This window comes from Dreissena polymorpha, chromosome 1 (genome assembly GCF_020536995.1).
Source record: "Dreissena polymorpha isolate Duluth1 chromosome 1, UMN_Dpol_1.0, whole genome shotgun sequence".
Lineage (NCBI taxonomy): Eukaryota > Metazoa > Mollusca > Bivalvia > Myida > Dreissenidae > Dreissena > Dreissena polymorpha.
This window is the reverse complement of record NC_068355.1, coordinates 117,875,104-117,901,857: the sequence shown is the minus strand read 5'-3', so window position 1 is coordinate 117,901,857 and position 26,754 is coordinate 117,875,104. Positions and strand designations below refer to the sequence as shown.

Sequence of the window (26,754 nt, the reverse complement as noted above, 5' to 3'; positions counted from 1 at the left end):
TCTGAAACTTTTTAAGCGGTTTTGAAAACGCTATTTCATTGCAAACTTTCGTCAATAAAGGATACATGTTGTTATACAACCGAAAGTGAAAGTACAGTTTAAAAAAATGAATAAAGAGCGAAATTGTTGAAAACTTACGAAAATTTTAATTGATACTAACATAAGACCGTAAGACTGAACAAAACTATACTTAACTTTTAAATCATAACATGAAAGTTTACTTATAAAGCTAATTTCTTCATTCATCCGCGGACTTCTTTGTGTCGTAGTCATAAATGCCTCCAAATGGAGGTGCGTGATGCGTTTAAGTATAGAGGTGACAATAACGTAGTGACGTCACCATTTATGTATAGAATGGGTTATAATGTGTATGAAAAACAATACGAGTTTTAATTATTTTTATGTGGAACAATATTTTGATATGATATTATCTGTCTGATAAATGCGTTTAATTGTTTTTGAGCATCGGTTTTAGTTTAATTATCGACTAAATTAAGGTTTCTGACTGTGTCAGTGTTTATCAACATTAACATTAGCAATAACCACGCACCTGCTATGCAAATTATTGCGCAATCGGTGTTCAGGCAAAAAGTTGACCGAAAAATGTGGGGTGTTTTTAACGCTTCACTACGAGCATGAAAGAAGTAATCCAAATGAAAAATTTGCATATGTGGGAGGAGATATGTCCAAATAAGCAGTATCTGACCTTGCCATGACCGGAAAATAAAAAATCATTGCTCAAAAGTGAAAGTAAAAAATTCGAAGGCCAATATTTTGCAGAAAGAAGGCAGATTCACTTGAAATTTAGCTTTTAATAAATCAATTATTGTGTTTTTTAATAAATCCTAACCATTTGAATCAGGTATATGCGCGTGAAATAATATATATTTATTTATTTCCAACACCACTATATCTGTGCAGTAGAGTTACTCCCCTTTGCGCAGAATTATTACATTGTTGTTACGGTGAATTCGGGAGCGATCTTTTGAGCAGTTTTACGGATATCCGTACGATAAACACAGTATTTGTTTGGAAGGAAGAGAAATCGTCTCATCTGGTATCGATGCAGGTATGAATTCATTTAAATCACCAAAATTATTGTGTTAATTATGTCAAAGAAAATCTGTTCCAGATCGTACCCGCGCCATGTCGTACCGGACTTGTAACAAATGTAACATGTAACTTCTGTGATTGATCATAATCATAAACTTAAAAGCTAAGTAACGTTATTAGTTTTAAGTTGATTATACATTTAGGGAGCATTATATTTCACACACCATCTCATTATTTGTTTTGTTAACGTGTTAAAACTGCTATTATTAATTTCAGTTCTCATTTCATTTACATGATTAATATACAAAAAATAAATGGATATTATTATATATAAAGGTTAGGTTCTAGAATTAACCTTTGCAAAATTGAGAATGCAATGCTAAGACTCGGTTATTATGTGTCGCAGGTTTTGTGCATACCGGTATTGAAATTTTATTTTATTTATTTTATATTTTATAGAGAACATGACTGACAAAGATCGACAGTGATTATGATTGGAGTTCACAAATACATGAGCACAGTTACATTGTGGTAAGTAACATTTTAAGCAGTTGCATGTTGAAGACATTGAATTTGATGGTTAACAATTATATCCTGAATTTAAACTTAATTATTTAATAATACAGAATATACACATGCCCCTACTGTAAGAAATAATATTATTGTGGGAAATGTAACTTGTAAGTATGATGACAAAAATATGTTTATGTCTGTTCATTTGCATAGATATCGGACTCTGAGGAGACACAACCACCTTCACCTTTCGTTAACAGGAATATTCCAGTGAAAGACCAGTTGTTCAACAGCCTTTTTTACAAACAGTATGTGTGACTGCATCTTATTATTAATTTTAATATTACCGGTACTATTAAAATTAAATTGGAAGTTACTTCATTTGGCAAAGGAATTCCAGTTATTTTATCATATGGCGCTACATTAAAAAGATTACTTAAATGGATGAAATATTAAATGCCCTTACAATTGGCTAATTTTGATATCCGAATGATTTTTTAGCAAACTTTGAAAAAAAGAAACATTGAATCAGTAAAAGCTTGACGTTGTAGAAAACATTTTCGGTTAAATGTTCTGTTCTTTCAGTTTGTCAGTATCACTTAATTAATATTTGCATGCAGTGCACAATTATATTTCAGCATCTTTGGAGTTCCTTTCATGAAGAAAACAAGCTCTTAATTAATGTATCGACAATTATTTAAATCCAAGAAGTTGTTTAAAGATATTGAGCTGTTACATGCATTCACATATTATGAGTTCGAAACTTCTTACAGTAATTTTTTTTTTTATTATTATTTTATTATATGTTTATCTTTTTTTGAATAGGTGTGTGTTGAACTATTCTAACAAACAGTGTTTCTGTTTCATCTTACAAAAGTATATAATATTTAATATAGCATTAATAAGTAATGGATTGTCGTTCTTTCAGAATTCCTGGTGCTGCCATTCCTAATCAACTGACATATCAGAATTCTGGATAAGAATTCAGATTACTGGCTGCATATTCAAACGTAAGTGTTTTTCCTGTTCAATTTAACTGCTAGTTCATAAATAAAATTTTGTTTAAGAGAAAAAATATTACTTTGACAATTTTCTTTAATACCAGGTTGTATCACATTTGTATTGGGTGGGTGGGGCAGTTGTACATGTTTTGGATAATGTTGTTTTTTTAAATACTAACCAAATAAGTTTGTTTTTTTTCAACATTTATTCTTGTTTTGTTGTAAATTATTTCAACTGTGATATTGAATCACATGCAAATTTGCAATTTAGAAAAATCAACTTTTTATTGTCTATTTCAGGAATTTTTGGGTCCTTCGTTTGGTGGGGGGTAACGTGTTTCAGACAGAATCCTGCCTGACCATCCAATTGCAAGGACATCTAACATAGCTGAAATGTATCTGTAATGAATTATTAAAAGTTTGGATAAAAAATGTGTTCTTAAATCATTATTTGAAACAAATTATACACCCAGGTTGACTTTTTTGAAAAAAATGATAAATTACAATTTTTACACAAGGGATTTTTCAATGTTTCCGCATTCACTAACATTACTTTAGGCAATGTAAGATAGACAAACCATACATATTTGGAAATGGTTTACAAATATCTATCAGAAAATGTATAATTTTACTGGGTTTATGTCAATTTTCAAAATCAGTGGTTATTGCTATTAACATTTTGAACGTGAACCAACCAAACAGAAAGTAAATTTCGCAATGACTTTGAGACTATAGTTGGACTATTTCAGAGGTATGTTTGTTTATTTTTAAGAATATCATTGTATGTGGTTTTACGTTAATTATTATTGTATTACGCATCACCATACTTGTATATTATTGTTGTTTGAACACGGACTCTAGATTACACGGATATGAAACGGGACCGTTACGCCAAATATCTTGTTGTGTCTAAGTCACGTGACCGTGTCGTAACTATCGATTAAGTTTTTCTTCTGATTTCGGCAGCCCGGCGAGTTATAACTTAACTTTTGCAAATAACATACCGTTTTGGAGTTTTAGAATCTAGATTTACGGTTGACATGTTCGTACTTTATACCGATTTGTAGCGTTTATATTTGGAGTTCAGTTTTAAAAATAACATCTTGCTTAGGAGAATAGAATTCTGTAAACGATAGAAAAAAAAATGTTTAAAAACGAAAGTAATTAAGGAATGAAGGCGGGAAAATGTAGCGCGCGTTCCTAACGCACTGAACTGATGCTACGGTCTTGGCGATTATGCTTTTGTTTAGATACCGGCCATTGAATTTCCTTTGCCATGATTATTATATTTTTTATGAAATATATTGAAATATTTTGTTCTAGAGACATATCCATACAGCTAAGTATTAATGAAGCTTAATAAATTTACGATTTCAGCTCTTGATTATAACACAGAAAGGGTGTTAATTTTATGATGAAACAGCGTATACAAATGTATAGCGGACCCTCTTGATATTTTTCGGCTTTGCATACTTCAAATATAATGGGTGTCAAAACATTCATCGTTTGTTGTTTATTATCAAAAAGGTAATTATGTAAAATTATATGAAAGGTTATTAACCATAAATTATCAATTAATTAAAATTATTTAAAGATTCTTGAAAATCACGGTCAACTGTCTATGCATGTACATGTATATTGAAATATCTTTATAAGTTAACAGAGTTATAAATATATAGAATTCTAAATTAAAACTGTATTATTTGTATTTTTCGGAAAGATTATTTAACCCCGTTGTGGTCAAATGAGAATGCTGTTTTTAATTATGTTGTTCCGTACACTACCATACACTCTTTATAGGACTACGAAATGACGGAGTTTTTTTACCGGTACCCGCTTAATACGTTAAATGTTAAGTATTAGATTTTTTAAATGTTTAAAATGTACATGTATAGGTATTAAGCACTTATAATTATTGTGATTTAGCTGGCTAACATCTATACAGTATTTAGTTTATGGCAATCTGTATGGGCAGATGACTATAAATGTTTTTAATACGCTACATATCTTATTAACGCAAAATTGAGTATTTGGCGTTACATTACTCCAAGAAATGACCACTAATACCACGAGAAGACATGGAGGTATCATAAAAAGTGTAAACTGACCAGACATTGCCACCTGTGGTTAGGGACCAATATACAAGTATAGGTCCCTGCTGTGGCGTATGACACCATAGTGTTATTTAGTATTGGTCGGCACAGTATCTGATCATAACGAGATAATTGGTTTGTGCTGAACACAGGGGCAATAAAACCACAGATCTATCAATAAACAAGATTATTGAAATATCTTTTATTGAACACCGCGATAAAAATGCTCAAACCATGGACTCTAGATTACACGGATAAGAAACATGGCAACATTCTCAGAATCATCACTGCTATATGTGCAATCACCTAACAATTCGTCTAAAAATAATTTATATATTTGAGTTGAAGACGATGTACTGTTGTTTAAGTCTGAATAAACTGTCTGTCTGCCTGTCTAAATCCAAGCCGTCATCGTCCCGGTGAAAAAAATCTGATTTTCAATAGTTGGACATGATGCCCTGATGTCAAAATACGAAATGACCCGCGTAACACGGACCGTGATTGTCAAGAATCTTTAATAAATTGATAATTTAAGGTAAATAACATTTCAAATAATTATACATAATTACCTTGTTGATAATAAACAGCAAACGATGAATGTTTTTGACACCCATTTTATTTCAATTATGCATGCAAAGCCGAATAATATCGAGAGGGTCCGCTATATACGCTGTTTCATCATAAATTTTACACCCTTTCTGTGTTATAAACAAGAGCTGAAATCGTTAATTTATTAAGATTCATTTATAATAAGCTTTATTGATATGTTTCGTGAACAAAATACTACAATATATTCCATAAAAAATATAATAAGATGGCAAAAGAAATTCAATGGTCGGTTTCTAAACAAAAGCATAATCGCCAAGACCGTAGCATCAGTTCAGTGCGTTAGGAACGCGCGCTACATTTTCCCGCCTTCATTCCTTAATTACTTTCGTTTTTAAAAAAAAAAATTTTCTATCGTATACAGAATTCTATTCTCCTAAGCAAGATGTAATTTTTAAAACTGAACTCCAAATATAAACGCTACAAATTGGTATTAAGTACGAACATGTCAACCGTAAATCTAGATTCTAAAACACCAAAACGGTATGATATTTGCAAAAGTAAAAGTTATAACTCGCCGGGCTGTCGAAATCAGAAGAAAAACTTAATATATATTGATATATCTGTTTACTACGTAACGTAAGCTTTCTAATGATATATAATTTGTCAAAATCGGCCGAGAAATGAAACTATAATTTAACAAAAGACGTGAGTGGGTACATCAAAATGTATAACCTCGGCGCTTCGCTGTACGCTAATCGTAAAAGATCGATAGCCACAACACGTTAAAACGCGCGGTGGTAAAACATAAAATGTGTATTTCTTGTGTTTAACTCGCTATAAATCCATCAATAACAACGGGAATATACTAAAAGTTATATTTTTTTGAAAGAGGAATTAATAAGCAACAAGATAACGTATAAACCAATAAAATCGGATGAATAGTTTTTGCATTAGATTGAATTTACTACAGTAAGGGTCAAATACTCGATTCATCTCCTGTCAATATACACTCCGTGGTTTGAACGAGTGTTAAATTATTTAATTTTTACGTACTGAGTGCAAGTGAAGAAGTATCTATAGATCCTTCATGTTTAGTACCGTAGAGCTTTTCCCGCACAGACAGTGTTACATCATACTAAAAGGTGATAAAAAAAAAATATTTTATGGAAATACAGTTAAAGGAACTGTTCGGTAAATACGATTTTCAAAGTTATTGTCATAGATTCAACTAGAAATAATGTACACATTATGTATATACCAATTAAATGACACTCCTGACCAAGGGGAGTGTAGTAAATATTTGTTAAAACATTGATAATCATCATTCGAAATCGGTAAAACTAAGTGCATGTAACGCTTTCTGTGATGCAAACGCAAACATGGTGTTGATGTTTCGCAGGCCGCCTTAAATCTAACCTATGCTCGATTGGTCATTGTCGGCTCGGGTACTACTTAAATGTAACCCGGGTACTCCTAAGTATACTTTACTGTACTCCGGGTACGGAAAATATACTGAAACGTACCACGGAATTCTAACGCTAAATTGGTCGTTGTGGACCAATTATTTTCGAAATCATTAATGATATGTTCATATTAATGTCCATACTTTGTTAAATTAAGTCAACATATTCGAAATCCTACTCAAACAGCATGTTGAGGCAGGTTTTGTTCAAAGAGAATTTTGTTTCATATTCCGTAGCGCGTTTTACGACATCTGATTTTGGGCGGGAATAAACCTCGGGTACAGTCTAATTTGGCCGGGTACGTGCTAGTATATTTCCGTACCCGGGGTACATTTAAGTATACTTTAGAGTACCCGGGGTACATTAAAGCAGTAGCCGAGCCGACAATGACCAATGGAGCCTAACTTAGACTACCAGTAGGTCTTCTATGGCTACCATCAAACATATGCTACAGTATGGTTAGAAACTAAACAGATTTGCCGCAAAAATATAGGGATCTACCGCTATTAGTTCACATATTTTCATCCTTGTTCTTTTATCTGACAAATTGATTTTTAAGCAACTTTAAGGCCAGTTTGCGCATCTCGTTAACGTATCTATGTGTGTAGCCTAAGAGGATATGTCGATTACAAAATAACAACAATGTCTTACGAGATCGTGTAAACCGTAGGACCTATTTTATTCTAAGCGCTCCCAATCAATGTCCGAATGGTATCGACATTAACTATTGTAAGAATGTCAATATATAGTGGATCTGTCTGTGTCAAAACATGTGTGAAAAGGAGGTTAAATGAATGTGCGTAAAGTGTCTTCCCAGATTAGCCTGTATAGTCCGCACAGGCTTATCAGTGACGACAATTTCCGCTTTTTTGATATTTTTATGCCCCCGGTAGGAGGGCATATAGTGATCGGACTGTCCGTCCGTTTGTCCGTCTTTCCGTCACACTTTGCGTTTAGGTTTCGAAAAATGCTCATAACTTCTATGTTCCTTGAGATGTAACCTTCATATTTGGTATGCATGTGTATATGGACAAGGCCTTTCCATACGCACAAAAATTTCGACCCCTGTGACCTTGACCTTGAACTTATGGTCCGTGTTTAGGTTTCGAAATCTGCGTTTAGGTTTCGAAAATAGCTCATAACTTCTATCAAGCGTTTATAGGGGGCATAAGTCATTCTATGGTGACAGCTATTGTTCGTTTACAGAAAGTCTTTGCATAAATCCAGTTTAGACGGAAAGTGTCGTCCATGATTAGCCTCGCTAATTTTCGTTGTAGTTATGATATTTGTGAGCAAACCGTAATAATGAACAATTACCATGCTATAAAATATCAATTATATGCATCTTTTGAAGATTTAAAAACCTGATAGATATAAAGCTTTGCAACGCGAAATGATTGAATAGTTTTGGAGAGGTCTGTTTTTGTCGTGATATTTTGTGATAGTACGAGGATTGCTTATATAAAGTATAAAATGCGTCATTTCATTGTATAAGCACGAAAGTTGGTGTAAGCGATAGACTTTTACTCCAGGGGCTAGTGGTTCGTGCCCAGTTGATGTTTACTTGTTTTTCTTTGTTTAATTTTATTCTTGTTTTTTTTTTTACTGGAGCTTTTTAAATCCAATGTTTACATGTATCATTATAAAGCATTTAATGACAAACTTCAATACATGCCAAACTCTTTGAAAAGGTCCCGCATGCGTATGACGGATATTGATTTACATTTGGCAATGGCAAATATAGCGCATAAACCACTGGGGGCGAGCGTGATGTCTACGTTCTTTTCACAGTCCGACAATTCAACCAACATATAATATATTTTGATGTACATTTAAAAATGGATAAAATTAGTAACACATTTTGTGTTCTTGTTAATAAAACACACTGTGTATAGGTTATCTTGTTTGCATTATTTACAAGAAATGCCGGTATACTATTTTCAATGAAAGTATATAAGTGACTTCAAATATCTCCATGGCCCGGGAGGCGGAAAACTACAACGGGCGAGGCATGGTATGGTATTGCGCAAGGGGGGGGGGGGTTAGAGGGTTAGGGTTAGGGTTTTGGTTAGTGTTAGGGGTCGGGTTAGGGTTTGGGTTAGCCTAAACCCAACCCTAACCCTAACCCGACCCCTAACCCTAACCCTTACCCTAACCCTTTTTTGGGGTTATCACCCCTGACCATGCCTCGCCCGTTGTAGTTTTCCGCCTCTCCCATGGCCCAGTGGTTACGTTGTTCATGTACATACCTTTAGACTAGTCATCTATAAAGATCGCTCGATCTGTGTCCCTGTCGTCAAAAATGCAATCATGCGTGTATTCATGTCGTTTAACCGCGTGTTCCAGATCGTAACCTTCCCACGACCTTAGTGCACCAGGTCTGCTGTTGCGAGATGGCGCTGCGATGCCTGACCGGGCGGCTTGGCCACCCCGGGTCGCTGCGGTACCGAGAGGGCCTCTTCAGCAGCTGGAATGCCGTGGCCTTTACCTCTACCACCACGGCAGGAAATAAAATTGTGCACGAGCGTGAAACACTAGTGAAAGAACATCCACACATTGATCTGACTTTTTCGAATCATAAAGAGGCGTTCAGAAGCAAAACAACGAAGGAACTTATTAGAGCTTACTGTGTCTTTCAGATTTGCTCTATTCCATTAATTGTCAATAACAACAACAAGGTAGTTGGCTAACATTATTGTTATTTTCAAAAGAAATTCCTACGATCCCGGATATATGTTCAATAATCATAACTGTTAAAAATATAAATTTCTTTTTGAACGAAATACTAACGTTTTAATAAAAAACACAATAAAAAGCATGTTTTGAATATAATAAAGCAACAATAATTTTGTGTATGCACTGCTTTTCAGCTTATGAAATTGGCTCGCGCTATCCTAGGCGCTAACCTGTTCCGGAAATTGATGAAGATGACTTTCTACGGTCATTTCGTGGCGGGCGAGGACAAGGTTGCCATCCGGCCGGTGGTCAGTCGCAACAGGCAGTTTGGTGTCAAGTCCATCTTGGACTACAGCGCCGAGGAGGACCTGTCGGACGAAAAGGTCAAGAAAACGGACGAAAGGTACCGCCACATGTGGAATGGTTTATTGGGTTTTGACCTCATAGTTTACTTTTGTTTTATTTCTTTTAACGTTCATTAAATGTATTTACTTAAAGATATATAGATTATAAATGATTTATCCAGAAATATTGATGGCCGGGGTAATCGTATTCTAATTTGTCGTATCAAAGCGAGGCCACTTGTACCTATTTGTATTTCCGAGTCTTGGTGAACACAGTCGGTCTCATGCTAGAAGAAACGATTCTGTAACGATTTTTTGCAATTTCAGGCATAAATGTCGGGCTGTATTTGTATATATCGGGTCCACTCACGAATCCAATCGTGGGAAGCATCGATTAACTCGTTAAAGATGGTACACGTACAACCGCAATCTAATCTTATCTAAAAGATGCGCGTTTAATCTTGATACACGTATGTAAACGTATCGCCTTGTACTAAAACATACTGATTCACTGAAGCCGATAGTGATGATCGTTTCTCTGCAATCGACAATAAATATAGTCTCACTCGAAACGCCTCCAGTGGACCGCATGCAATCGTATAAAAAATGGAAGTAAAAAAGGTGTCAAATCATGCCAATTGTAATTGTCAAACCATGAACATATTGCAACCGAGCGCTGAGCAGCTTAACATATGGATTAGCGTTTGTGCAGGCATCGCTTGGTATCGCAGCATAAAACATCAGAGATAGACATGAGTCGCGTTCTGACAAAACTGGGCATAATACATGTGCGTAATGGTTCGCCCCAGATTAGCCTGTGCAATTTGCACAGGCTAATCAGGGACGACACTTTACGCCAAAGTTGGATTTTTGCTACGAAGAGACTTCATTTAAACAACTGCACATGCTAATCTGGGGCGACACTTTACGCACATGTATTATGCCCAGTTTTGAAACAAAAAAATACCATAAAAGCGGAAAGTGTCGTCCCTGATTAGCCTGTGCGGACTGCACAGGCTAATCTGGGATGACACCTTACGCATATGCATGAAGCCCTTGAAGTTTAACATTGAGCAATATTAGTAATAATTGTAACTACAATGTGTATAATCTACTGTGTGTCTTTTTAGAGCATTTAAACCGGAGCAGATGTCTGAAATCTCTAAAGGTGAGTACGTAACCACTGTAGAAATGTTTTCAGTATGTAAATGTCTATTCGTTCACTTATGTAAAACACATGTAGTGTTTTGAAAATGCTTAGTGGTTGCTGGAAATAGCAAAATGTTAACGTAAAAGCATATAATATATTCATACATTAAAGCATTGTGACTTTTTTATGTAAATAGGTTTGGTCAAGACATCATCAGGAACCATTAAGAATAGTGCGTATGACGTACACTATCTGCTGATTGGTGCGCCGATTATTTAAATGCCTTTGTCTTGTAGTAATAGGCTCTGCATGTTTCTGCATATAATAATAATCCTGTCCATATAAATTGGCATTCGGGCTCTTTATCTAACTTGTTAAAATAGTTAAATGGTTTATACGTTTTACAGTTTCTCATACTCAATTTATGTAAGCTATGTCAGCACTTTCCTAATTATGTTTTTGTGAAAATCATTTTTACGAATCCAGTACGTCCTTCATCCATGATGATGTTTTTTTTTATTTCATCACATGCTTTATTACCCACCATGCATAGCATATTCCCCCTTGGTGTCAATGCTATTTCCTGTACATGACGCCCTGCATCTCGTTGCCAGAGCCGGACCATCAGCGGTTCCAGTCTCAGCTAGAGATACGTAACCGCCACAAGAACGTTGTGTCCAGCAGGACGTACTACTACGAGGGGGAAGAACATTGTGACAGGAACATGGAGATCTTCCTGGACGCCATCGACGGCGTGGCAGGTACCACTGCTCGGTGAACCTTTGCGTGGCTCTGGTCTACTGACCTCTCTCATATCCGTTCAAGTTTGTATTCTTTTAACTTATGAGGAAAACGATAAGTCTACTGATTTTGAGAGGTCCACTCAGCGGTTGGTTGGAATCACATGAGCCTAGCTTGGGAATAGGAATGATTTTCAAATTTGAATGTAATTATTTTTAGCTCGGCTGTTTTCGGAGAAAACCCGAGGTATTGTCATAGCCAGCTTGTCGTGTCGTCCACCGTCAGCCGTCCACCGTAGGCGTCGTGCTAAAACCTTTACATTGGCTCTAAAATCAAAGTCCTTCCACCTACAACTTTGAAACTTCATATGTAGCTGCACCGTGATGAGTTCTACACGCCTCACCCATTTTTGAGTCACTAGGTCAAAGGTCAAAGTCACTGTGACCTCTAAAAAAAAATCAAAAAAAATCTGACAAGCTTTCGCAGCCGAGCGTGGCACCCGTTATGCGGTGCTCTTGTATTAAATGTATTGTCAATTGGGTTATGCATTATGTTTTTTTTGTCCTTTTTGCTGTCTGCAAAATTGTCTAATTAAATGTACTGCCGTTGTCATTCTTAAGTGGAATGCCTCTTTTCATCGAACCTTTCTCGTATAGATGCCACTAACAAAACGGGGTTCTGTGCTATCAAGTTAACTGCGCTGGGAAGACCGGAACTTCTGGTAGGCATTTGTTTCATTTTAACGTTAATTTGGTATTGAAATATCAGTTTATAATTTGTTCAGTTAATTTTTCGAAACAATTATGAATATTGTGTTCAATTCAGATCCAAATGTCCGATGCTTTGGTCTCAACACACGAGTTCTTCAACAATCTGATTAGTACGGAGGAGTCCGAGGGTGAGGATCGACAGGAGTTCCGTGACGATGTCACTCGTGGCTTCAACCGAAAGGAGTTTGTACTCAAACTGCGAGAGCTGGGAGTGACGGTCACTGACGAAGATTGCGAGCGCTGGTTTTCCATGCTCGATCTCGGACAGGACGGGTAGGGCAACAATCTTGTCGAGATTTGATTTTCTATGCTCAAAATCGCATATAACGGACAGAATAGGTATGATTTCGAGCTATGATTTTTATTATCGATTACGGTTATAACGGGTGGCATAGTTATGTTCGTGGGTTGTTGTTTAAAAAAAATTATGCGCGAACTTGGACAGGATGGGAAAGGAAGTATGTTACCTCTCTAAAACCCAAATCTTTGAAATATAGCTCCAGACTGTTATTCTATCGCTCTTTCATTGAGTGTTTGTCGCTTACAGCCATGTAGACATATTTGATTGGGACAACCTGCTCGATGTTAACATGGAACTCTCCAAGCTGTTTGCAGTACCCGACCCGGAGGTACGCGTATAGGGCATTTATCTGACCGGAATGGAATACAGTAATATAGTTATATCATTAAATATATATTCAATTCACTTAAACATAGTTAAACTTTCCTGCTTTTACATTGAACGTAATGCCTGCGTTTAACTTCATTTGTTTGCTTTATAACTTAAATTAATTAATTGTTTGCGTTTGACCTAAATTAATTAAACCACATTGACTATTGTCATCTTTTGTTAAGAAATCTTAACGGAATATTCCAATTATAAATCTTATCAATTTCCCTCTTCATTCGTTGTTGATGATGATGTTGAAATGTGTTGCAGACTGGTGAATTAAAGTCGCTGATCAAAAGAATGCCTCTGGAAGCAGAGATGGAGATGAGAAACATGTTACAGAGAGTCGACAACATCGCCAGGGTAATAATCCACCATTATCAATTAAATCTTATAGGTACTAAATATATAACCCTTTATCATTATAATCAGTTTACTGTTTAGTAATAGACTGTTAACACCATCACCAAGTTACTGTTTAGATATAGCCCTTTATAACCATAATCAGGTTACTGTGCAAATTTAGCCCTTTAACAATATCACCAGGTTACAATGTAGATGAAGTCTTTTTACATTATCATCAGGGTACTGTGTAGACTTAGCTCTTAAACACCATCACCGGGTTACTGTGCAAATATAGCCCTTAAACAATATTGCCAGGTTACTGTTTAGACTTAGCCCGTAAACACCATCACCAGGTTACTGTGTAAGTAAAGCCCTAAAACATTTTATCATCAGGTTACTGTGTAGATGTAGCATATTAACATTGTCACAAGGTTACTGTATACATATAGCCCTTTAACATTATCACCAGGTTACTGTGTAGATACAGCCCTTGTAACCTATAAAAGTATCATCAGGTTACAGTGTAAATTTAGTCCTTTAACATTACCACCAGGTTACTGTGTGGATAGGGTCCTTCATCGTTATCATCAGGCTACTTTGTAGATTAGTCCTCTAACATTATCAACAGGCTAATGCGTGGATAAAGCCTTTTAACATGATCACCAAGTTACTGTGTAGATATAGCCCTTTAACAATATCATAAGATAAAGCCCTTTAACAATATCACCAGGTTACTGTGTAGATATAGCACTTTTACATTATCATAAGATAAAGTCCTTTAACAATATCACCAGGTTACGGTGTAGATATAGTCCTGTAAAAATATCATAAGATAAAGCCCTTTAAAAATATCACCAGGTTACGGTGTAGATATAGCCCTGTAACAATATCATAAGATAAAGCCCTTTAACACTATCACCAGGTTACGGTGTAGATATAGCCCTTTAACAATATCATAAGGTAAAGCCCTTTAAAAATATCACCAGATTACGGTGTAGATATAGCCCTGTAACAATATCATAAGATAAAGCCCTTTAACAATATCACCAGGTTACGGTGTAGATATAGCCCTTTAACAATATCATAAGATAAAGCCCTTTAACAATATCACCAGGTTACGGTGTAACTTGAGCCGTGTAACACCATCCTTAGGTGACTGTGTACAAACACAACTTAAACACCATCGTCGTGTTGTTGTGTATATACAATAGTTGAACGTCTCTGCGTTATTGCATGGCTAGAAGACTCATGAGTCCACAACCCTTTTACACTATCACTAATCTCATGTAAACTCCTAGATCATAAAACCCGTTCTTATGCATGGTAGTCCGTCCATCACTATGTTTATACTTGTTTGTGCACACACCCAATCTTTGCAATATACATGAAATCCGAATAATTGCTTCGAATCTCAATTCATTAATTTGTAATTATACCCACGCTTTTTGAAAAGCGTGGGGATAATGTGGTTATCTCCGCCGTCTGTCCGTCCGTCCTGGCCATTACTATCTCTTACACTATTAGCACTAGAACCTTAAAACTTACACATATGGTAGCTATGAGCATATGTGCGACGGTGCACTATTCGGAATTTTGATCTGACCCCTGTGTCAAAAGTAATGGGGGTTGGGGTGGGGCCGGGTCAGAGATTTTCCTGCGACTGCGATTCAAAAAAGGCTCATAACTACTGTGTCCCTTCAGATATTGCTTTCATATTTGGTATGCATGTGTATCTGGACAAGACCTTTCCATGCGCATACAATTTTTGACCCCTGTGACCTTGACCTTGAACTTTTGGTTAGCTTTCAGGTTTCGAAATCTGCATACGCGATTCGAAAAAGTTTTATACCTACTGTGTCCCTTCAGATATTGCTTTCATATTTGGTATGCATGTGTATCTAGACAACACCTTTCCATGCGCACACAATTTTTTACCCCTCTGACCTTGACCTTGAACTTAAGGTCAGTTTTCAGGTTTCGAAATCTGCGACCGCGATTCGAAAAAGGCTCATAACTACTGTGTCCCTTCAGATATTGCTTTCATATTTGGTATTCATGTGTATCTGGACAAGACCTTTCCATGCGCATAATTTGTTTACCCTTATGACCTTGACTTTGAACTTGTGGTCAGTTTTCAGGTTTCGAAATCTGCGACCGCGATTCGAAAAAGGCTCATAACTACTGTGTCCCTTCAGATATTGCTTTCATATTTGGTATTCATGTGTATCTGGACAAGACCTTTCCATGCGCATAATTTTTTTTACCCTTATGACCTTGACCTTGAACTTGTGGTCAGTTTTCAGGTTTCGAAATCTGCGACCGCGATTTGAAAAAGGCTCATATCTACTGTGTCCCTTCAGATATTGCTTTCATATTTGGTATGCATGTATATCTGGACAACACTCTATTGGCATAAACATTTTTACCACTGTGACCTTGACCTTGAACTTGTGGCTAGTTTTCAGGTTTTGAAATCTGCGACCGCGATTCGAAAAAGGCTCATAACTTCTGTGTCCTTTAAGATATTGCTTTCATATTTGGTATGCATGTGTATCAGGACAACACCTTTCCTTGCGTATAAAATGTTTGACCCATGTGACATTGACCTTGAACTTGAGGTCAGCGTTCAGGTTTCGAAATCTGCGACTGCGATTCGAAAAAGGCTCATACCTGCTGTGTCCCTTCAGATATTGCTTTCATATTTGGTACGCATGTGTATCTGAACAAGACCTTTCCATGCGCATGAAAATTGTTACCACTGTGACCTTAACCTTGAACTTAGGGTCCGCGTTTAGATTCGAAATCTATTATGTGGTTATCTACCCAATCAGAAGAAGTGCAAGCATTTTCATCGGACAAAGGAATTATTCAACAATGAAGCGTGTGTATTGAAAACACATATAGAGTTACACGGCAGTGGCGCAGAGATGTATTTAGTAGTCAATTGTTTGTGTTAACTCATCTGTGAAATGGTTTAGCTCATCCGTCTTATGTTTATACAAGGGATTATAAAATATTGGCGCAAAGGGACACCTGTATATGAGAGAAGAGAAAGAATGCAGTCAAGCATAAAAAGCATGAGAAACTCATGGAATAGAGCCTCAAGAATCTATAAAAGGGCTGAAACTTTCAATTTGTTCAAATACACTATTAGACTCATTACTGAAAATCTGTCAAACTGTTCAAGTGGGAAAAATGTGAGAAACAATTTAAAGCAAGATGGATTTCGAACAGTCACATCAAAGACAGACATGAAATTCAATATTTTCATTGTTGTGTACAAGATTGCGATAGAAAATTTCTGAGACGCTACTATTTAGTAAACCATTTAACCTCAAAACATAACTTTTCCAAAACAGAAGCAAGAAGATTGGCTATAAGAGAGCATGTTCAGCCATCTCATAAGTCATTCCAATGAGGATGCCATGTACATTATGGACGTAAGTGAAGTTGATTCAGTATTAGATTAGTTAGGAGAGTAGGATGAGGAGGAGAAATAAGGTTATAGATTTTCACTCATTTTTATGTTATTTTACATTAACTTCTTCATTTCTACACCGAATTACTTCAAATTTATACTGAACATCTCTTATGACAATACGGTCAATCTCAACTATGCATGGCCACATTACCAACCCTGGGGCGCCCGTGGGTCAAACATGCGGCGTGGGGATAAGCGTCGGCCTCTGCTGCGCCATTTCTAGTTAAAGACTATAATTGAGTTGCGCCTAAGGAAAATCGGACAGTATACACGTGCGTAAAGGGTCTTACCAGATTAACCTGAGCAGTCCGCACAGGCTTATCAAGGACGACACTTTCCGCTTTTATAGTAATTTTTAGCTCGGCGTTTTCGGAGAAAACCCGAGGTATTGTCATAGCCAGCTCGTCGTCCGCCGTCTGACGTCCGCCGTCCGCGTCGTGCTAAAACCATAAAATTGGCTCTAAAATCAAAGTGCTTCGACCTACAACATCAAAACTTCATATGTAGATGCACCTTGATGAGTCCTACACGCCACACCCATTTTGGGGTAACAAGGTCAAAGGTTAAGGTCCATGTGACCTGTAAAAAAATTAATTCTGTCAAGCTTTCATTTATTCAAAACTGCAGCCGTTATGCGGTGCTCTTGTTTTTTTTCACGGTAGATTTGTCTAAGGGAAAATCCATTTTTGGCGGAAAGTGTTGTCCCTGGTGAGTCCTGTGCTAACAAGCTAATCTGGAACGAAACGTTTTGCACTTGTATGAAGTCGTGTTTTCCCATAGCACCTCTCATTATTATTTGTCTAACAGTATGCGATGGAGCGAGATGTGCGTGTGATGGTGGACGCTGAGCAGTCGTACTTCCAGCCGGCCATCAATCGCCTTACCATGGAGTTGATGAAGAAGTTCAACAAAGACAAGGCTATCATCTTTAACACCTACCAGGCCTACCTTAAGGTAGTAACTCAAGTACTCTACATGGGGCTGTTGTTGGTATATAATTTGGCTGATTACATTGTTAAGGCTTTAGGCAGAGACGTAGATGTTATCTACGTCTCTGCTTTAGGTAGTACTTAACTATCCCCAAATATTTATGTTAAGTTAAGCAATTTTAAGTGAACTCATTGTGCTAAAAACAATATAAAGACCATCTATACTTAATCAATTTTTCTAAGTATAATGTTAGTCCATCTATAAGTTATTTTACTGTGCTTAATGCAGTTTTTAGACTTAATGAAGGCATTTCACTTCGCTGAAAATAACAGTAGAAGTTATTTAATTGAGCAAAATAGAAAGTGAAGTCCATCAATTGTAATTTCTCTATGCTTTATACATTTTTAGATCATCGTATGTACAACAAAATGCTGAATGCTATGGTTACACTGCACTTTGTTCCTTTTTCTACGTTGAATCCTCTGTTCCGCGTTTGCAGTTAACTTACAATGTTCAAAACGTTGTGTAAATAATTGTAAGTTAGTTTGATATTTGTTTCAATATTCTAAGTACCACGCAGTTTGTTTAACTGTATGATGATTTCAGGCGGCTTATGACAGCATCAAGTTGGACCTTGACACTGCCTACAGGAACAACGTCTACTTTGGGGCTAAGCTTGTCCGAGGGGCGTATATGGAGCAGGTACAGCATACACTGTCGGCACTAGGAAAATATACGGACTATATGGCGTCTATCTAAATGCTGATTTAATCTCCAGTTTTATTCGAACTGCAAAGGCGAACCTAGAAAAACAGACGTCGTAAAAATATGTGCTATGACAGATGCACGCAAATGTGGTCGTGGCTTTGCTTCAAACGTAACGTTTCCGAAAGTTGCCCAACACATGTTAGCCGTGGATGCTGGCACACGTAATAGTATCTTATGCTTTATGAGCGCTAGGGCCGACGTTAGAGGTCACACACGTCGTGTAAAGCGTGTAAGCCGCGTTTCAATGTACACCTACCTGTAATATTTATTATTCTATAAGAGCGCGAAAAGGACATTCGCTACTGGTTTGAAAGTAGCCCGAAACTTATATGCCGTGGTTCAATGCATGGTACCGGTTATGTTTCTTATGCTAATTGAGCGCGCTAGTACAGCCGCTACTGGTTACGAAAGTACATATGTACTCTAAAAAACCGCGTTTCAATGCATACGTACTGGTAATGTTTATTACACTTTAGGAACGCGCCAGGGCGGCCGCTATAGGTTACGAGGACCCAATCAACCCCACATTCGAGGCGACGACTGCCATGTACCACAAGGTGCTGCGGAAGGTGATGCGTACCATACAGACACGTGAGAAGGGTCGCGTGGCTGTCATGGTTGCTAGTCATAATGAGGACACCGTCAAATACACCGTTGAGTTGTGAGTATTATCGTCCTTGGTATTGGTAGTGTCTTTGTAGATATATGCATGAAAGAAATACATACTGATTTGACCTGGTAGTCAGAATTTTGTGGAAACATAGAATAGCTTGTCAAATAGGTACTCGTTATTATGCACTGGATTTTAAATGCAGACGTTGATGTTTAGTATCAGTTTAATGGTCCTTACTAAATCTAGTACCTACGAGAGTATGTTCATAATAAGAAAACATGATTATTATAATTAAATTTCTACCGACCGCTGATTACCTGTCGGCAACCCGACGTAAACTAATGACCAGGAGCAATTCTGGCTTTTCCTATTTTGACAAGTGATTGTAACAACAGAAGATAAACGAAAGCATCGACTGTTACATGTATATACCTGTAGTAATCCGATGTTGTAGAATGAAGGAGTATGGAGTGCACCCCGATGACAAGGTGATCTGCTTCGGTCAGCTACTGGGCATGTGTGACCAGGTCAGCTTCCCGCTCGGTATGTACACACGCGCACATGTGCGGGTTCAAATCTGAGAACAGAGAGTTTTCCATATCATATGCACGTACATCAAAGCTCAAGCTGTACTGGTATAACCGATTGGTATTGCGCACTGTAACTGATAAAGTCGATATGCCAATTAGGCTTGTCTTTGTCAATATTTGGTAGAATCAACAGCTCTCTCAATATCGTAATGCAAAAGCTACAATTTTTCTCTCTGGAGTGGTCAACACAAGCAGGATTACAACTTCTGAAATTCTACAAGCATTCATTTCGTTTGAGTAAGTGTTAAATACGGATGCTTAAGATGTATTAAGCTTAAACAATTACTCTGTTTTGCCATCGCACTTGGATACACGCAGACGATAGTTGTTATGTCGTCACTCTTGTGCTATGTTTGAATCCAGTTATATAACAGGGATTATCCAGACATGTACAGAAGTTATGTATACATTTGTACTTTTATACCTATGTTAGAAGCATACGAGATCGGGTCAGCACGCTCAGATGGTGGTGCGACACTGAATTTCAAATCCGAGGATCGCGGGTGCTCGACCCGGCCCCATAACTAGGGGTTAAGTCATAAAATTATGTCGCCATACCTCTTATACTAGTCGAGCGGTTGTAAGTTACTTTAAAAAGCATGTGTACATGTACTTATCCCTGGTTAACCTTCTTCCCTGACCGCCGTGGTTTTACTGAGAATCGGTGAAAATGGCAAAAAGTCCAATTACCGATTTATAAGATATCACAAATACTCCATGCCCTTTGTTTGACCTTTATCTTGTGTGTTTCAGGCCAGGCAGGTTACTCGGTGTACAAATACGTGCCATACGGTCCTGTGGAGGAGGTGCTTCCCTACCTGTCCCGTCGCGCCACGGAGAACAAGGGCATACTGGCCAAGGTCAAGAAGGAGAAACGGCTGCTGCGCAAGGAGATCTGGCGCAGGATCACACGGGGGCAGTTCTTGTATGACCCACTGAAACATATACCCGCTCTAAGTGGCAATAAATAGGCTGTTCATATTTAAAGTTAGATCCCTTTACTGATACTCATTGTTTGTTACTGTTACTGGTTTGTACATTATGATCATACGTGTTGTTTTTATTTTGTATGCTGCGGACGTTGTTTTTTTACAATTTAGATCTTTTCTTGTTTGTCAGTCTTGTAAACTGGTTGTTTTAGCTCACCTTAGCATATTAGTGTTTATGGGCAGCTTTAAGGACCGTGTTGTCCGTCTTCCGTCAGTCCGAACGTCCGTACTTTTTTCTTCCAACGAATTCTCCACCTGACCCGCTTAGCAGATTTTAACAAAACTTTACCCGGAGGATCCTTGGGTAACTCTCAAAGTGGTTCAAAGCGCTCCGGTCCGTTCCAAATGTATTTTACCTGAGTTTAAAATATACGTTTAAAAAGATTTCCGATAATTACGACACTATTACACTGTAATAATATTTGTAGTGTTCAATCCACGCTTCACGCTTAATTGATCTTTCATTTTGTGTGTGTACGTGTACATTTCACTGGGAAAGTTTTAGACATGTCCATTAGATTGAGATCGTTATAGACGTGCGTTTGGTTTGTGATAAGTTGTGGGGTACGTGGGAGGTCCGGCGTGCCCTAAAGGGGCGCTGATTTGACTATTCAAAGAGGGTAATCCCAGTTTTGATTAATCCCATCGTTCACTAAATTGAAAACTGAAAACGTCAAATATAATTGGTTTAAAACTATTTTAATATTTGGCGTCTTTTAATTTGTTCGAATCTCACCCATGTGGTCAAAACCTGCCACGCCTAAGGGTCACTTGATATATATGGACTTATATTGTACATAACTTAGAAATTGTCTTAAGCTATCGCAAGTGTGATGGAATATTCTTTCAGTATGCGTTATTCGTAGGGTGGTCCTCTATACAGATAGTTCAAATCATGCTCCTGGGGTAATTATTGCCCTTCTCTAGGGTTCACTTGTTTCTAAACGATTTCTATAGAACTTTAATTTTTAATTATAATATCTGAGCCTGTATCAAGCAGCGTGCAAAACGAGATAAAAACCCATATTCATTAAACAAACATAGAAATATCTACACATGACAGGTTATTTTCACCATGTATCTGATGAGAGACCTAGGCTCTCTTGACATCTATAATATTGTAAGAAATACATGTCTCTAATGAATGTAACAACCCCGATGATTTCCATGCCATGCGGATTAACATTTTTAATGAAAAATAAGAAAAACAAATGATGCGCCAATTGCTTTCTTTTTGAAATACTCGTTTCAAAGCCCACTGTCACGTTTTATATATCATCTACGTTCTATATGCAATATATTGTCAATTGTTTTAATCCGTTTCCATCAGTTACTTATTTGTGAGTCTCACATAGAGAATTTCTCCAGGGTTTCTTTTTTAGGAAGTCATATATAAAGATACTGAACATGTAGGTAGGAAACTGTTAACTGTTTATGGTACATAGCAGTATGAATTCTTTATAAATGGTTTGAGTCCTTCGGGTCGGACAAAGTTTGTTTGTTATCTACTATAAAATGACACAGAATGCTGGGTCATCCTCTCTAATGCTTTTTTTTAACGTTTTATTTGCAAATCTTGATTTCAAATGAATTTCAATGCCTTTACCGTCGTTTTATTGCACGTCTTGAAAAATCATGTTTGCATGTATTTAAGTTAAATAAATCATTTTCGTCCATAGCATCCTGCCAAAACATATCAGCCGTTTAATAGAGGTCATGAAACGCCATTGTTTGTTTGTTGTAGGATTTGTAGGGTTTAATAGCTGTTGTTAACGCTATGTAAACGTATTTTGATTCGTTTGCTTTAATTGTTAAAATAGAATCTCTTTATTTACTCGTGTATATACACGGAGAAATCACGTGATAGTCAAGATGCCGATGTCCATGACCATACAGATGTTTTTCGCCGTAATATACCCTTTATTACTTTTGTTTAATTTTTAAACGACGCTCATTTTTCCGGCATATCAGTAAAAGGTGATCAGCGTTTATTTCATATTAAATTCCCTTTATATCTCGACTTTACTCCCCGCGAATTTTCTTAGGGGAGCTGTAATTATGTCATCCCGCTAAAAAAATTCGCAGCGAGTAAAGTCGAGATATAGAGCGAATATTAATACGAAATAAATCTAACAAACGTTCTTGCTGATATAGCTGGAAAGTGATCGGCATTTAAAAATTAATAAAAGTAATAAAGGGCAAATAATGACGAAAAATACCTGCCTCCATTGTGTACACACCGGTCTTACTGACCTGTGTACTAATGCGAAATGAATTGTGGGTAGCACTTCTTTTACGAGTGAAAAGTGAATGCGAAAGTAGGTCAGGTAATCGTGCTTCTGATAATCGCCAAAACCTTAAACCTACTACCTATTTTACAACATATCTAGTGGATATTTTATTCTTTTAATTAAATAATTATCTGACTTTTAAGCAGATTAATCTAAACCTTTTTAAATATCCATTTCTGATGTTATAATATCATGCTTTATATTTTATGTATATTTGTCTTTTAATTTACAAATTGATTTCAGTCTTTCAGCTTTTGTACAATTGTTATCCTTATTCTATATGTTTTGTAATCGATTGTACAAGCTGCATAAGCTTATGTTAATTGTTTTTATTCACTCTTGCCGACTCAAAATAAATCTTATCTTATCTTATCTTAATACTAGTGCTTAAACCACTAGGTCATCCGTACAGCATTGTATTTTATACTTTACATAAGCCATCCTCATAATGTCACAAAATATAACGATAAAAACAGACCTTTCTGTACTATTCAATCGTTTCGGGTTTGTAACGCGTTATAATTACTAAGTAACAGGCTCTTATATCGTCAAGAGTTGCATATAATTGATATTTCATAGCATGGACAATGTTCACTACTACTCTTTCCTCGCAACTATTATAATTAAATGCACGTTTGCAAATCTAAAACAATTCGTCAATTTACCAAAACGTTAAAAGGTCCCTTTAAAATTATAAATAGGGTATACTGTTGTTCATGATATTCAAACATGTTTAGGTATGTGCAGGTGTTGTTGAATTGGAATCTCGTGATTGACACGTGAAGACACTAAGTTTGTTTTGTGAATTAAACATAACTAGATATTTTTATCGTATTTTGTTCTATTTATTCACTCTTGCGGTGATACAGAAATCCTCCTCCAGTCAGGTCTGTGCTGTGCTGCTAAGAGTAATTCATCCATGGGAAGGGATGTTCACTCTTTCAAATAGTCCATCAAGCTTTTCTTCTGTCGGCCGTGACGTCGACCTCCATCTAGCGTGCCCTGGAGAACAGTCTTGCACAAAGAGTATTGCCTATCGAACAGTCCAAATCAAGCCAGCTTTCGTCTTACGTTTTACGGTCGCAAGAAGGGGTCCTTGTTGGCCAACAAGTGTTGTAGTCATGTAAATTGAAGTACTCGTTGGTCGCATGCTTCGTTTATGAATGTGGAGCGGTCTTCGGGGACATTTGTGTTCAAATGCCTGTATCCTGCTTTCTGTGTCTGCTTGAAGCGTACAGGTCTCACAGCCGTACAGTAGGTTGGAGACTAAGAGAGATATGTAATGCCTGTTATTGGTGAGGAAGCTGATCTTACTGCCTGTTTTATTGTCCCCTACCGGTTTCACCGGAAGGGACTTATGGTTTGCGCTTTGTCTGTCTGTCAGTCACACTTTTCTGGATCCTGCGATAACTTTAAAAGTTCTTAATATTTATAATCTTCATAGGTACATCGATCATGACTTGCAGATGACCCCTATTGATTTTCAGGTCACTAGGTCAAAGGTCACGGTGACTCGACACAGAAGAATGGTTTCCGGACGATAACTCAAGAACGCTTACGCCTAGGATCATGAAACTTCATAGGTACATTGATCATGACTCGCAGATGACCCTTTTGATTTTCAGGTAACTGGGTCAAAGGTCAAGGTCACGGTGACTCGAACCAGTAAAATGGTTTCCGAAATAACTCAAGAACGATTACGTCTAGGATCATGAAACTTCATAGGTACATTGATCATGACTCGCAGATGATCCCTATTGATTTTCAGGTCACTAGGTCAAAGGGCAAGGTCACAGTGACAAAAAACGTATTCACACAATGGCTGCCACTACAAATGACAGCCCATATGGGGGCATGCATGTTTTACAAACTGCCCTTGTTTTTCATGAAACTTGAAACATTGATAGGTGGCAATATGGACAATATGCACGTCATGTTCCTACGTCAAAAATTCTGGTTGCTATGGCAACAAATAGACTAGAAATACTGCTGAAAATGGTGGTTTTCTGGATCCTGCGATAACTTTTAAAAGTTCTAAATATTTTTACATGAAACTTGAAACATGGATAGATGGCAATATGACAATGGTGGGATTTCTGACAATGGTGGAGCCAGCAGGGGCCTATATTGCTTGGCAATAGTGTTGTATAAAATTGTTTGCTTCGGTCAATATGATCCATGTTTGAAGAAGATTCTGACTTGATGGTTGAGTCCGAGTAATAAGTCGTACCACCAAAACAGACTGATATAAACTCCTTGTGACGATGTATCGTTTACATTGTTTATTTTTTCTTTCTGCTGTGAGTTCGTGTAACGCAAATGCCGGCCTGGTTTGCACACACCGGTGCTTATTTGCAGAATAACAATGTTGATGTTTTGTTATAGGATATACTACTCTTACGATTATATTATAACGCGATTACGATATTTTATAATCGCATTGCAAAGTAAACAAAGATATTAACCTTCCATAAAGCGCCCGTTCAATTATATCCTGCTGATCATGAGTGAATTGCGGCGTGTTTGTGAAATCTATGCACGCTTTTAAGAGCACTATTTATTATGGAATGGGTAATGCTTGTTTCTTTTACAGAGACAATTATATAGTACTGTTGTATAATATACGCATTCGTTATATGGCGTTAGATTTCTAACTTTGTTATTTAATTAAGTAGTTCCTTACACTTCCTTCACAAGTAATGATAGCATCTGTGGCTATAACTGATCATATAATGACACACGCGACAATTTCCAATGTACGTTTAGCTTTGCTTCGTACTAGCTAATATGTTCTTAAAAATAATATTTACGTAGACTTAGAATTCAACGATTAATTAAACGCGTTCTTTTCTCTGTCAAAATGGTGGGGCATGTTTTACAATTACATAATTAAAATAAATACGAAGTCGTAAATCAATTTTAGCTGACTAGTTAGGGTTTCTCTTACCACACGTGGATCATACAAACCAGTTGTATAAACGTACTCAAAGATGCGGGGATAGTTTCTTACGAAGGTGATAAACCTGATTTTCAATCGTTTAAACAGTGGATTGGCCTCTCAAGCTACCAACCTCGGGAAAGCATAACATATAATCATATTAACATAACATATATTCACATATGCGTTACAATTTGTAAATAAATAACGAACATAAAATATAACTTCGTAAAAGACGTTGTCATTTTTATTTAAACCACAGAAGGTCTTGAAACTGTTTTTTACAATGGATAGTGTGTCATGAAAACAAAACAACTTTTTATTAACCCATTTATGCATAGTGGACTCTCCCATCCTTCTAAATTGTATCAATTTATAGTTTATTAATTTCTATATTTAGAATATTTCTTACAGAAATTCCCTTAAGCAAACAGCGCAGACCCTGATGAGACACCACATAATGCGGCGTCTCATCTGAGTCTACACTGTTTGCCAATGCCTTTTTCTATACGCTAAGCATAAATGGGTTAAAGAAGTTTTTTTAACTCCGAATAAAAGGTGTTTTGATGCAACAAAGCGAGTGTTAACGGACAATTATTCTGGTAAAAAATACTAGTGTGTGTTATAAGGCAACATTTACATGTACACTTGTTGATTATGTTACAGTTTTTACGTTAAATTTCTTTTTCTAAAATGTTGATGTTTGCTACTCAGCGTCGACGTCAAGTGTGACAACGTATCACCACACCAGCTTAACCCATTTATGCCTAGTGGACTCTCCCATCT

The 26,754-nt window shown here is 36.9% G+C and overlaps 1 protein-coding gene across 2 annotated transcripts; it reads left to right on the top strand.

Annotated features, from left to right (window-relative positions):
* Window positions 1-318: 318 nt before the first annotated feature.
* LOC127846470 (proline dehydrogenase 1, mitochondrial-like) lies at window positions 319-26,754 on the top strand. 2 transcript variants are annotated; one of them, XM_052377746.1, is made up of 16 exons: window positions 319-534; window positions 3,247-3,318; window positions 9,019-9,350; window positions 9,543-9,751; window positions 10,823-10,860; window positions 11,457-11,603; window positions 12,240-12,304; window positions 12,409-12,626; window positions 12,901-12,982; window positions 13,294-13,386; window positions 17,657-17,803; window positions 18,386-18,481; window positions 19,024-19,208; window positions 19,615-19,703; window positions 20,504-20,675; window positions 23,900-26,754. In XM_052377746.1, exons 3-16 carry the CDS (start codon window positions 9,066-9,068, stop codon window positions 23,934-23,936), a joined length of 1,863 nt encoding a protein of 620 aa, XP_052233706.1. In that variant the 5' UTR covers window positions 319-534; window positions 3,247-3,318; window positions 9,019-9,065; the 3' UTR covers window positions 23,937-26,754. The 2 variants fall into 2 exon arrangements, with proteins under 2 accessions (XP_052233706.1, XP_052233696.1); XM_052377736.1 differs by lacking the exon at window positions 23,900-26,754 and having other exon boundaries at window positions 20,504-23,857.

Coding starts and splice junctions, on each gene's coding strand:
- LOC127846470 (XM_052377736.1), top strand. CDS start 9,066: ATGGCGCTGCGATGCCTGACCGGGCGGCTTGGCCACCCCGGGTCGCTG. Junction 10,861..11,456: donor GATGTCTGAAATCTCTAAAG/GTGAGTACGTAA, acceptor TCTCGTTGCCAG/AGCCGGACCATCAGCGGTTC. Junction 19,704..20,503: donor CCAGGTCAGCTTCCCGCTCG/GTATGTACACAC, acceptor TGTGTGTTTCAG/GCCAGGCAGGTTACTCGGTG.